Source organism: Urocitellus parryii, chromosome 4, assembly GCF_045843805.1.
Source record: "Urocitellus parryii isolate mUroPar1 chromosome 4, mUroPar1.hap1, whole genome shotgun sequence".
Classification (NCBI taxonomy): domain Eukaryota; kingdom Metazoa; phylum Chordata; class Mammalia; order Rodentia; family Sciuridae; genus Urocitellus; species Urocitellus parryii.
Genome location: NC_135534.1, coordinates 115,639,812 through 115,652,655, shown reverse-complemented (window position 1 = coordinate 115,652,655; position 12,844 = coordinate 115,639,812). Strand labels below are relative to the sequence as shown.

The 12,844-nt window shown below is 42.6% G+C and overlaps 1 protein-coding gene across 5 annotated transcripts in view; it reads left to right on the top strand.

The window, feature by feature from the left end:
- Ets1 (ETS proto-oncogene 1, transcription factor) overlaps nucleotides 1–12,554 on the top strand; it is a 129,817-nt gene extending 117,263 nt beyond the window's left edge. For all 5 annotated transcript variants that reach the window (XM_026392404.2, XM_026392406.2, XM_026392409.2 and 2 more), the window contains 2 exons: nucleotides 7,171–7,289; nucleotides 8,799–12,554. In XM_026392404.2, the coding sequence (XP_026248189.1) occupies nucleotides 7,171–7,289; nucleotides 8,799–9,014 (335 nt within the window). In that variant the 3' untranslated portion in view covers nucleotides 9,015–12,554. The remainder of the gene's footprint in view (nucleotides 1–7,170; nucleotides 7,290–8,798) is intronic.
- Nucleotides 12,555–12,844: the final 290 nt, after the last annotated feature.

Here is a 12,844-nt window from a genome sequence, read left to right as displayed (position 1 = left end):
CCTGTCTCAGCCTCCCAAGCTGCTGTGATCATAGGCATGTGCCATCATACCCAGCAAAGTTTGTTTTTAAAAACACTTTTTCCTGCTGTTTCATTCTTCTGTTTAATTATTGTATTTTCTGTTGCTTCCAAACTGTTCTGCACTGAGGTTGCTCTTTTAGGTCTCTCTTTCTTAAGTAAATAAATAAAATATTCATATCTATTTGCATAATAAGAACTTAATTTATGTCTCTGTAAAGTGAAAAGGAGCAGAGATTACTATTTCCATTTTAGGCATAAGAAAATAAAGCCCAGAGAGGTGAAATGAATTGCACAAGATTGCACAGTGAATCAGGGATGAATTGACATCAAAGCCCTGTACCCTTGACTCCCCATGTGGGACTTTCCCAGGGGCATGTTTATATTTTTAGTTTTATAGGATGCTGTCATTTCTCAGTACTCTGCTGCCTGACATGACATGTTTTATTTTAAAATTTTTTGAAATCCTCCCTCCTTTTTTGAGGATCTAACATGTCAAAGATGTGAACTTGACAGTCCAAAGGTGGTTTTAATTGACTTGAGAGCTGTTTTCTAATTTCTTTCCATTGGTAGATACTGGTTATCTGGGCACTAAGTAACTACAAGTTCATGGAGTTACTGTTCATCATCGTTTTCATCAGGTGTGTTTATTAAGCACCTGTTTAAGATGTTCTTTGCTGTTATGAGTCAGATTATTAGAATTTGTATTACCGATTACTGCCCTTGAATTCCCAGCCATTGATATAGGGACATATTTATAGAATATAATGACTGTGCAATGATTCACTAAACTAAGCCATTGTTTTCTGGTGGTAGAATGTACCATAACCGGATTATGTTAGAGAAGAGATGAGATTGGGTGAGGATGGTGGCAAAGGAAAGCTGGAACTCAAAAGAAATGGGAGATGGTACCTGTGGGCGTAACAGAGCCAAATCCAAATTGTCTCTGCTCTTTTCTTTAAAAGATCTTCCCAGGGCCTTGATCACCAAGCTGTATCACCCTTAGGCAGAAGAGTTTGTACAACTCCAGGTTGGATTTGGTCAAAAGAGCAAGAAACTGTCAGGCTGTTTTCAGTTTGCTATTAAACTTCATTTCACAGGGACTTAATGTGCTAGAGATATTTCGCAATCTTTGGTGACTTAGGAGGGAGTTGTCAGCAAGGTGGTGATACTTAGATGCTGGGGTCTACCTCTCCACCCTCAGAGGTGGGTTCTCCTGGGGGAGTATAAGTAGAAGATACGTTTGTGAACAGATGGGTCATTTCTGAATTCGAGTGTTCTGTTTTTGCTGTCATTGTTTGGCTGTGGGTAGAGACACCTGGCTGTAAGGGAGGGGCCCAACAGGCCCGTTCTCTGTTTTAGGGCCACCTGCCAGATGTGTGCTACCAGGGCAGAGTCAGCCCTGTTGCAAGGGTGACCAACCATGAGAGTTTCATAGGTTAAAATAAGTGTGGTGTCCTGCCCACACTGAGGTATTTGATTTGAATTTCAGAATAGAGCTAAAGGATTTTAGCTTCTCAAAGTGACAATTAACCCCCAAAGCACAGGAGGTGTGGTGGTTTTTATTTTGGGGACCTGTTGATGCAACATAGCCCAGGAGTCACCCATATTGTTTGGCTCCAAATATAACGAGAAGGAGTTTGGGTGGCTTTGCAAATCCTCACGTCTTGTTATCAGAGGAGGAGTCTTACTAAAATCATTCAATGAGCATTTATGGCGTACCTCCTGAAGATGAGGTATTGACCTGGCTCTGAGAATATAAGGAGCAATAAGATAGAAGGAGCTGAAACTGGAGTCATTCAACAACAAATTTTTGTTGGTTGGTGTTTGTTAATGAGTGATTTGTTGGTGAGCCCCTGTTCTAGGCTTTGCCCTTGGAACATGAGTTCTAGTGATGAGAGAGATGGCCATTGAGCAAACTATCAGGGTGGGTCTCTGTGTTAGCAGACCACAGTGAAAATATGAGGAGTCTGCTCAGGGGAGTAGCTCCTCAGCATTGACCCCTGGCCTGGATGGAAGTCAACTGCCTATGTTAGCCTCACACCAGGAACAGATGACAGAATGTGAACTTGTGGTTGAAATGGAAACGAGGAAGGAGTAGAAGGAAAACCTGAAGTCCAACCTCAAATCACTATTCACTCACCAGCTGTGAGGAGGTCATTGCCATGGGCAGGCAACCCCTAAACCTGGAAAACAAGAAGAAAGAATCAAATTGGCAAATGGGAAGGCTTACTTTCAAGAATATCTTGTTAAAATGTCATTGTAGCCCAAGAGTATATATTTAAGTTGCTCAGTTCTTAGCTTCAAACTAAGGGACCAAAAAAGAAGGGGACTTTTTAATAACCAACCTTCACTGAGAGAGATGATAGGCTTTGAAATTCCTAGATAAGGAAGAGGGACTTAAAATATGTCCAAAAAGAGCAGGAAGTTACTTAGAGCTTTATCTCCCCCCCGCACGCCCCCCCACCCCAAAAGAGATGGTTGTCTTACATTCATGGTGCCTTGAGGGTTCTCTCTGTGGTGGTTGGGGTATGAGGGGATGCATCTTCAGTTTGATTTGCTCTGATGGTCTGAGATCCCTCTAGGTACCCACCTGACATTTCTGTATAATATTCTTCTGGTGGGGACAGTCAGTGTAGTAGGAAGAATTTCCCTCTTACCCAGAAGCTGAGAAGGAAGGAGCAGTCAGAGGAAATTTCCCGGCTGCAGCCTCTCTGCAACAGGAAGGCAGGGATGGCCACCCCCAGGGGGTGGTGTGTGGGGAGGCCCAGGGACAAGGGAGAAGGGGGCCTGCGGGTGTGTGGCGCCCTCCCTCCCGCACTGCTTTGGAAAGAGACCTCCTCCTAACAGGGACCCCTCTGTTGTTGTGGCTCAGAGCTCCACTTGAGAAGCATAGTTTCCCAGTGATGCCACTGGATTCCTGATGTGTGACACTGCAGGGCAACATGGTGAAGGGTACTGTTGACTGCATTGGGGCCCCAGACAGGGACACCATTGTGAGTCACATTTAACATGTGAGTTCCCCTTTCCCATGACTGGAGCTATTCTTAGTGCTAGTCTCTGCTCCCGGGGATGAAGGTCACTAGGACCAGTGTCCATTTGGGTAGGTGGATGGGGCCGGGTCCAGGGATGAGGGGGAGGTGCAGGGCAAATGGAGGAAGAGGATTTATAATTTTAGAGTATGTTGGAGCAAGGGCAGGGATGGAGCCCTTTGGCCCTGTGGATTTGAGTAGATCCACGCTCGGCAGTATAGAAACATCCACTGGGAGAATTGTCACTAAGAGTGCAAGGCTCATTCATTGTTTCCATGAGTCTGCGGCATAGACTTGGATGTGGCTGGCAGATGTTCAAAGCCAGTGTGCACTGCAGCCCCAGAGCTGCCTCCACACTGTCTCCACCTGGCCCTAATTTTCCCTCCTAGATCTGAAATGAGGGTGACACCTTGCTGTAGAAATAGCCTCCTATGTGGGACCATCCAGGGCATAGACTAAGCCTGAAGCCAGAATTCTTGCAGAGGTGCAGAGTTTGTAGCTGGGAGAACAATCCCAGGTCTTTCCTGTTTCTGTTGCTTTGCACCAGGGAAAGGGCATTTTAGGAGTCCAAAGGGACGAAAGGGGGAGGGAAAGGGGGAGGGGAAGGGGAGGGGAAGGTTGGGGAGGGATCACATTCCTCTCCTTTGGTGCAACAACCTGGGCTTTCTGAAGAGTGAGAGCACCTGGGTACTTATCAGCCCTGGGCGCTTAGAGGGGCAGGGACTTGAGCTGACATTGCCATTGTGTTGACTTTCCTACTGCGAAGCTAACCAGAGACATTTCTTACCATTCAAGTTCCTGTATTTTTCTTTTCCTATTTACCTCCCTTATTCCCTTTGGTGTAAATAGAAAAAAAAAAAAAAAAAAAAAGGGCTGGGGATGTGGCTCAAGCGGTAGCGCGCTCGCCTGGCATGCGTGTGGCCCGGGTTCGATCCTCAGCACCACATACCAACAAAGATGTTGTGTCCGCCGAGAACTAGAAAATAAATGTTGGAAAATTCTCTCTCTCTCTCTCTCTCTCTCTCTCTCTCTTAAAAAAAAAGAGTTTGAGAGATAGGATTTGGAACTTGGATTTAACATTTGGATTTAACATTTGTTTATTCCTTTTGGACATAAGATTATTCACAGTGAGGAAAAAAAAAAAAAAACTTCAGACAAGGACTCACCCTGTTCACTGGCCATATTCACAGACATCAGGGGTCAGATACATACAGAGAAAGGGCTAGAGCAAAGGAATTCTTGACATTTCAGTTCTAGAAGTGGCACTGGAGGAAAACAGCAGTGATAATGCTGAGGTTCTCCTGTCTGAGCTGAGCTGATGTAAACTGAAGTCCCCTTCTTGGCCTTGTGGGTGTGAGTCTCAAGGACAGGAGACTATGCTTTACTTACTCTTGGGCTGTCCTCTCTGGGACCTGCAGGTGTGCTTGCTGCTCCCTGCCTCTAGCCAGGACCACCAGGTTTCTCCATCTTCTCATCCCTTCCCTCAGCCTGGTATCTGAGCTCTTTCCTCTCAGAGATATTAAGACAGTGAGAGAAGTCCTGAGGTAAGTTAGTAGGAGGGAGAAATAGTGACATAACATAAGCTTGCCATCACAAGGTGACCTGATGAATTGGGCTGGAAACATCTCCAGTGAGGGTAAATACCCAGGCTAGGAGACAGCAGTATGGCTGGCCAACTAGTGTCCCGCCACTATTGTGAGAGGTGGGGAAGAGATTGTTTTTTGTTTTTTTAAGCTAGAGCTTTTTATACTTTTCTCAACTGCAACCAGATGGGCAGTTGAGACACCAGGCTTTTGGCTTGATCTTGTCTAGGGGCACCATAGTGTTAGAATGAAGAATCTTGAGGCCAGACCACCTGGGTGCCAGTCTTAGCTACTCCACTTGTGATCTGAATGTCTTTGTACAAGTTGGAGAGCCCCGCGGTGCCCCGGTTTTCTTTGCTGTTAAAGTGGGGTAGAAACAAATAGAATAACCACAGCACCCAGCCTCCTAGAGTTATTGTGAGGGATCATGAGATACCTGTAAAGTATTGCTCAGTTGTATGTATAGAGGGTGCACAATGAATCATGGCCCATCTGGTTCTTTTCTTTGCCAGGAGTTTTAGAGAAAACCCCCACCCCCAAATATCTAAGGTCTGTACCATTTACATAGGAGTATTCACATTTCAGAACTTTGGGATGGCTGATTTTTCTGTTTCTGTTTCTTTCCAGGGTTCTTATTGAATGTCCATAGTCACTATGAACTTCATCAGAAAACTTGTACTGTTCAGGGCTTCTTGTAGTTGCATTTCTTAAGAGCAATTTGCTTTCTTCTCCCCTGGGCCCACTAGAATGGCTTCTCAGTGGATTCCCCGTATAGTGTCGTGTTTAGTTTTGTGAGCTCAGGCAGGGAGCAGCAGTAGCTGCCAACATTACTCAACTCGCAAGAAGTCTCCAAGAAATCTGAGGTGTGTACAAAATAGTTTTTTAACAATAGGTGGACACAGGAAGCAAATGCTCCACCAATCTAGCTCTCCGTGCTGTTTCTTTGGGTGGTCATTTATTTTGGAGGTATTCACCAAATCCTTTTATTCTCAAATATGTGTAAGGTAATTTCTGCAACATGGTTTTAAAGAACTAGAGGTGTATTCTCAGAAAGATGAAGTAGAGCTATTTCACATTCCATGTTTAGCTTGGGTGTGCTGAGGAAGGGGACCTGGAAACCACCATTAGGAAGTAGTTACTGAATGAAGGTTTCCTTTGGCTCTAGGGTGACAATGCACATCAGTAGCTGTTTCCTCCTATGGGGTCAGAGGAGGTTGCCTTGGTGCTTTGAGTCTGACCTTGGAGCAAAGTCACATTGCTCTTCTGAGCACCCTTTGCTGTGCCAATAGAGAAGAAAATGTAAGAGCATTTGTGGCCAGTTCCCAGAAGGGAGGTGGGAAATAGATTTTAGGAACAAGTAAAATTCTGTGTGGTAAGGTGCCTTGAAGGAGTAAAAGATAGAATAAGGAACTGCTCTTATAAATGTAAAGGGAATTTTTTAAGATGAAGAGGAATCCTAAAAATTATTTCCTGTTGCATCAGGAAAATCAAGTTTCCTCATGAAATGGGGAATCCCAGACCTCATTTACACAATGGACTATTCCCAGTCCCCTCCTGCTCAGATTGGCTCTGAGATGATGTCATAGGCAGTGTAGACATGTAACAAGCAACGCAGACGACTGGACCCTGTGTTGTCTGTCCAGCAACACCCATAAATTAGATGAGAACCACTGGCAGCATAGTCATTTCAGAATAAAAGGTATCCTAAAACGAAGACTAAGTGACATAAATCTTTAGCATAGGAAATTTCTTGTAAGGGTATACCAGGCCTTCCAGAATAAACTCTTGGCAGTGTGGATGGCTGAGATGAGAGAGGGAGAGAGAGATGGGGAGAGTATTCGGATACATGAACCTATGAAGACAGTCTGAGATAGTCCTCACCCAACCCCTGGGGACTCCTTGGGTGGCACGTTAATTCCTCAGATAGCGATGATGCATTCCGTTCTGGGTGCTTGCAGTTGCATTTCTTAAGTGGCCTGGGAGGGTGGAGTAATGGTAGAGAGGAATATTATAACTGAAGGACACCCAACATCTGTTTCCTTACAAGAGGAAGAAAGTGATCCTCTTTGTTTACAAATCAGGGGTCAGAGGATCACTGTGGCAGAGGCGTGCTCATGAGCTGTGCCTTCTGCTGGGGTTGGCAAAGACTTGCCTACCTGAATACCTTTCTTACTTCTTAAGGCAAACATAATACTTAGGTTTTGATGGCACAAGGGATTATGTTTCCTTAGATATCTCAAAAGATAGGAGCCACATTTCTTTCTAGAGTTTGCTTAGCAATAAAAATGGATTGATCTTAAATCAGTCAAAATAAGGCAATTGATATATTTTCTCTTTCTTCCTTTCTTTGAAGATCTTTACCTTTTCCTTCTGTCTGGGCTCTGAGTACTTTCTCTAACATTTGCCCTATAGGTTGCCTTCCTTTCTCCTGGCTGAATGGACTGGGAAAGGGGAGATGGGGGAATTCCGTGTAATGGGACTGCTTGCCCAGAGCACTGAGTATGTGGTGTAATGATTCACTGTGCCTTGTGTTTCTAGGCAGTGGACCGATCCAGCTGTGGCAGTTTCTTCTGGAATTACTCACTGATAAATCCTGTCAGTCTTTTATCAGCTGGACAGGAGATGGCTGGGAATTCAAACTTTCTGACCCAGATGAGGTAAGAAAGAAGTGACCTGCGAGGCCTGGATTGAGGAGGAATGAGAGAGGGAACCCTGAGAAGGGGCTGAGAGATTTAGGTGACATTTCCTAGGATTGCAATTGCAGCTCTGCTCCTTGCTGCTTGTATGACTTTGAGCAAGTGATGCAGCGTGCCCAAGCCTTAGTTTCATTGTTGGGAAAGCAGAAAACATCCACAGTGCCCATTTGTTTTCCAGGATTAACTGATGTACACTTGAAGTGCCTGGCACATAGTAGGCCCTTTGTCAACAAAATTGCCTTCCCTGACCTTGTCCTCTTCCTAGCACAGTGGCTTTGTGGATGGTAGGGGCCAGACAGTTCAAGAGGCCTTGGGAGACTGGTGCAGCTGTTCATTCATTCATTCTTTCATTACATAAATGCTTATTGAGGGGTTGATCTGTGTCATGCCCAATTTCCATGATAAAAAACAATGAACAACAGAGACAAGATCTCTGTTCTGGGCAGATATGAGAAAATATTTGTGCTCTAGTACAGAAAAAATGCTTCCTGCTATTGAAGGTAGGTAGGATTGAAGCTCAGATCCTCCCCTTCATATACTCCCATTATATTTTATGCTTTCTAAGCAAGAAAATTCTAAGAATAAGGGGAAAGAAGAGTCTATATTGTGGTTCTTCTTTTTCCCCTAAATCAGAAAGTGTAACCCAGTTACCTAGGAGTTCAAGGTCACTGCTTTTTCATCAACTTAAATAGTTAACTTTCCTACTGTTCTTACCTAACCCTGGAGAACTAAAGTTCAGAATTGTGTAATTTGCAGCAATGTGAATGGAACTAGCAGTCATAATATTAATGAAATCAGTCAGGCAAGGAAAGACAAATGCTGCATGTTCTCACATGTGGGAGACTACAAAGTTGATCTCATAGAAGTAGACATTAGGGCTGAGGAGGTAGTGGTAGAGCACTTGTCTAGCATGCATGAGGCTCTGGATTCAACTCCCAGTACCATAAAAAAAAAGAAGAAGAAAGAAAATAAAATGAAGTGGGCATTATAATAAAATGAAGATGGTTGCCGAAGCCTAGGATGGGGTCAGGGGATGAGGTTGAGAGAGGACGGTTAATGAGCACACAGAAGGATGAGTGAGGTTGACAACAATTAATTGAAATAGGTAGTAGAGAGAATTTGAATGGCCCCATAGAAAATACTCATACCTGTCTCAGGTGGTAGACATGCCAGTTACCTTGATCATTACATGTTGTGTATATGTATCCAAAGTTACATTGCACCCCATAAATGTTATCATGTGTCAATTAAAGTAAGAACTTATTTTAAAAAAAGAAAAATGAAATTCAGAGGAGATAGTTCAGAAAAATATCTTCTGTATGTCCATGAATCTCATCTTATTTGAACATCACAGGCCATCATGAATGGGCATAGATATAATAAACATATTTTGAAGTTATCCTATAGCTTTTTACCCACTCCTCCTCTTAAATTTTTTTTTCAATTTTTAAAAATTTTTTTAAATTTCAGGTGGCCAGGAGATGGGGAAAGAGAAAAAACAAACCCAAGATGAACTACGAGAAACTGAGCCGTGGCCTTCGCTACTATTATGACAAAAACATCATCCACAAGACGGCGGGTAAACGCTACGTATACCGCTTTGTGTGTGATCTGCAGAGCCTGCTGGGATACACCCCTGAGGAACTCCACGCCATGCTGGATGTCAAGCCGGATGCCGACGAGTGATGGACCAGGAAGGGACTGGGGGACCTTGCAAAGAACAACCACTTTGGTTGGACTCCTATTTTTTAATTGTTATTCTATTTTTTATTTTCCAGAACTCATTTTTTTACATTCAGGGGTGGGAATTAAGGGAGCTGCAGCTGTAATCCATTGTACGTGGTCACAAAGGGAAAGCCAGGACTTGTGGGGTGGGTGGGGCAAGACATTCTTGAGTAAATATTCAGGACAGAAAGAAGGGTCTTTTTAGAAGCTTGAAGGATCTGAGTTAAAGGAGGAAGAGACTAACATGTCCAGTAATTTTTTTTTTTTTTTACTTCACCTATGGAAAAAAATGCATCTTGAATTTTAACAGACCCAATAGAAAGAGAAATTGTCATATCCAGAGTCATGAGACTACAGTGAAAGGCAGTTGGGTTGCTTTTGTTTTTAAATCTGGGAGGGGGAAAAAAGGAGGGGGGATAAAAACATTTTCTTTGGGGGATGCACTAAAAACCAAGAATTTTACCTTTTACTCTACTTTTTGAAACAGAGATGGACTTCAGTGGGGGAGGGGGCCAAAACTGTTTTTGCGTTAAAATTGATTTTATTAAATTTTGTGCCAGTATTTTTTTTTTCCTAAAAAATCGTCTTAAGCTCTAAGGTGGTCTCAGTATTGCAGTATCACACAAGTTTGTTCTTATTTGCTGACTGAGGATTTTGTCATAATGAAAGAAAACTGTTTATATAGACCCCATTGGAAAAGTGAAGCTCTGTCACTGAGATCAGGGATCCCAAATTCATGTGACTTATATATGAAGGAAATATTAATGCTGATTTGGGTACAGGAGAACTGCACATGTGAATTTCATGAATAATTTAAAAATAATTATCACATCCCTTTACTTAGTTTGTCACTTTTGAAGTCTCGGGTTTGGACTTAATGTTCAGCTAATAAGCATTAAGTCTTTGAACTGAATGTATTTTGCAGTCCTGGTTTTAGACTATAATCAATGTTGGCAGGCCATTGAAGTTGGGGAAAGGAAATCAAAGAGGGAAGATGAACTGGGTTCTTGAGTCAGTCTCTATCTGTAACATAAGTGACTTAGAGTAGAAGCTGTATGCATGGGCATTACCCTTCTAGTCTTAAAAAGTAAGTCCTAAAATGCATGTCATTCCAAATCAACACTTTATAATTCATCCTTTATGTTTTCTTTTCCCAGAATCCCCACATTTATTGCCCCCCTATCCCACTCTGTTATTCAGTAGGCAGAATGTACAGCTTTCTGATAAGCGAGTGAAAGAGTAACTTCAGACACAAAGAGTGTAGTCTTGCTGAGTTTTAGAGGCCATGGAAATTAAGAGAGCATTTCTGTAAAATGTGACTTGGCTGTCTCCGAAGAGATGTACAGGCTTTCCTTTGAAGAACCGAAGCTAGTCAGGTAGGATGTCAGGTGAGACCGAGCACACAGAGGACAGGAAGGACCTGCATGGTGTTAGGGCCTCGTGCTTGAATCTCTTGTCTTGGTAGAGGGTAGGTGAAGGTTCACTGCAGAAGGGAGGGAATGACTTGAAGGCAGAGGGAACAAGGAGCTTGAGTGAAGAAAATCAGGTGGTCCATGAGATTTGAATTTATTTTTAGTTCTCCCGAAGTTTAAACACAAACACAGTCAACCGTGGCAGTCATCTTTCTGCTGGTTGTGAGGAGGGGCTCTGAAAATGAGGTTTGGGGGCAAAAACCAACCTTTAACTGGGGAGGAAATGTGCCTGATGCAATTAGAATTCCTCCCACTTTTTACACCCCAGTTAAAAGGATGACAGCGGACTTCCATGAATAAGAGGAAGAAACAATTAAGATGAGCTTCTCAGGGCTGGTCCCTTTCGGGACTTAGCTAAGAAACTGGAAGCACTAACTACCTTCTAGCATATCTTCATGAAAGTGGATTGCTGACTCCCAGACCCCCTTACAGACCCTAAATTTTCAGGAAAGAAGCTCTGTGATCCATGAGTATCCTCATACTGATCGATTGGACCATCCACACTCAAAGTAAAGGCAGAATTGTCCCAGCTATGTATTTTGATCTTACGGATGCAGGTGCCTTAATGAAGCTCTCAAAATATGTTTGGAGCTGCTCAGGGAGTGTTAGGTGGAACCATTTGGACTACATTGTTTTCTTTTAGATTATGTGATCTTTGTTGGGCACTGGCAAAGTGTGTGTATGTGTTTGTGTGTGTGCGCGCGTGCTCGTGTGTGTCTGCAGACATGCAAAACTGCGGCCGAACTAATACCTAGGTTTTGTAGTTAAGTCTTTCCACATGTTGATAATGGGTGGGAGTAGAACCAAGGCCAGGTATTGGTCATTGCTTGCTATTTGCAACCAGGCATAAAATCACTTTCTCAAGTCATCAGCCTTTTCTATGAAATTGATGCTGAAAACTCCCCTGCTGAGTCTGTGTAACACCTGCAATCCCAATAGCAGATAAGATGTAAGTGCCTCCTAGCGCTCCCCAGCCGGCTTCTTTACTAAGATGCCCTTTCTCTAGGGCCACTGTTTTCTGGATTTGTAGATAGTATATTAGTTCAGACAGCTTTGTCCATCTGGCCAGATGCTTTCTCCCCTCTTGTCCAAAGGCCAGAGACCATCCCAGGAAGAGTGGTGGGTGGTTTATACACTGGAAATGTAGCAGCATTGTTGCATTTATGCTTTTTAAAAACACGTTGACTTCAGAGGAAGGACGGGCAAATCTGGTCTCACTGGGTGAAACCCTTATTTTCTTGGAAATGCCTTAACCGATGTGGGTTTGGGTTTTGGGCTCAAGAGTCACCTGCGTTCCCTTCTCCATTCAAGGAAGGGATGTCCCTACAAGGAGCCCTGATTTTGTGCCCAAGAGGATTGATGGTAGCATTCAAAGATCAGAGGCGCTCTTCCTCACTTTGGAGCTGAACACTCTGGGTTTTAAAGCATTAACCTGCCTAACTTTCATGGTGAAAAATACACCTCTTTTCTAGTCATGCTGTGCATGTTGCTTTCTCTGTTGGGGTCTATATAAATTTGTTGAACTCTTATCTACATTCCAAAGAAGTTTCAAGGAACCATAAGTATATGTATACATATACATATATGGAATATATATATTAAAATAAAATTATCTCTATCAGGAATACTGCCTCAGTTATTGAACTTTTTTTAAAGAAAACTTTTTTTTTTTTTAAAGCTGAGAAGTATTGGGGTGAAAAAGATGTTATATTGTGTTTGACTATTTTCCAACTTGTATTTTCATATAATTTATATTTTTTAAATGTCAAAAATTTAAAAGCAAGATAAAAAAAAGAAGGAAAAGCAGGTGCTTTTTAAAAATCAGAACTGAGGTAGCTTAGAGATGTAGCGATGTACGTGTCTATGTGTTTTTTTTTTTTTTAAATGCAAAAAAAAAAAAAAAATTCTTACCGGGGAGTTTTTTTGTTTGTTTATTTTAGTAGCTGATGCTGGCACATCATTTTGCTGGAGAGTTTTTTATATACTGTAGCCTGATTTCATATTGTATTTTAAACTGTGTGAAATTAAAAACAAAGAAATTCATTCATAATGATGTGGTTTTGGCTTGATTCTTTCCTGTCTGGATCATGTGGTAAAACAGGACAGATTAACCAGCTAGAGACACACAAGAAGAAGTGCCATCCAGTTTTTCGATCCCACTAGTTCAGGACCATGTTAATAAAGATTTCTTAATAAAGGGTGAACTGTCACAGGAATACAGGGAGGTCATCCAGCTTCCTGATTATTGAATATGTTGTGTCACCCTTTATGGAATGTCCTTGGCCTTGTCATACGTTATTCATGTCTGAAAGACTAAGC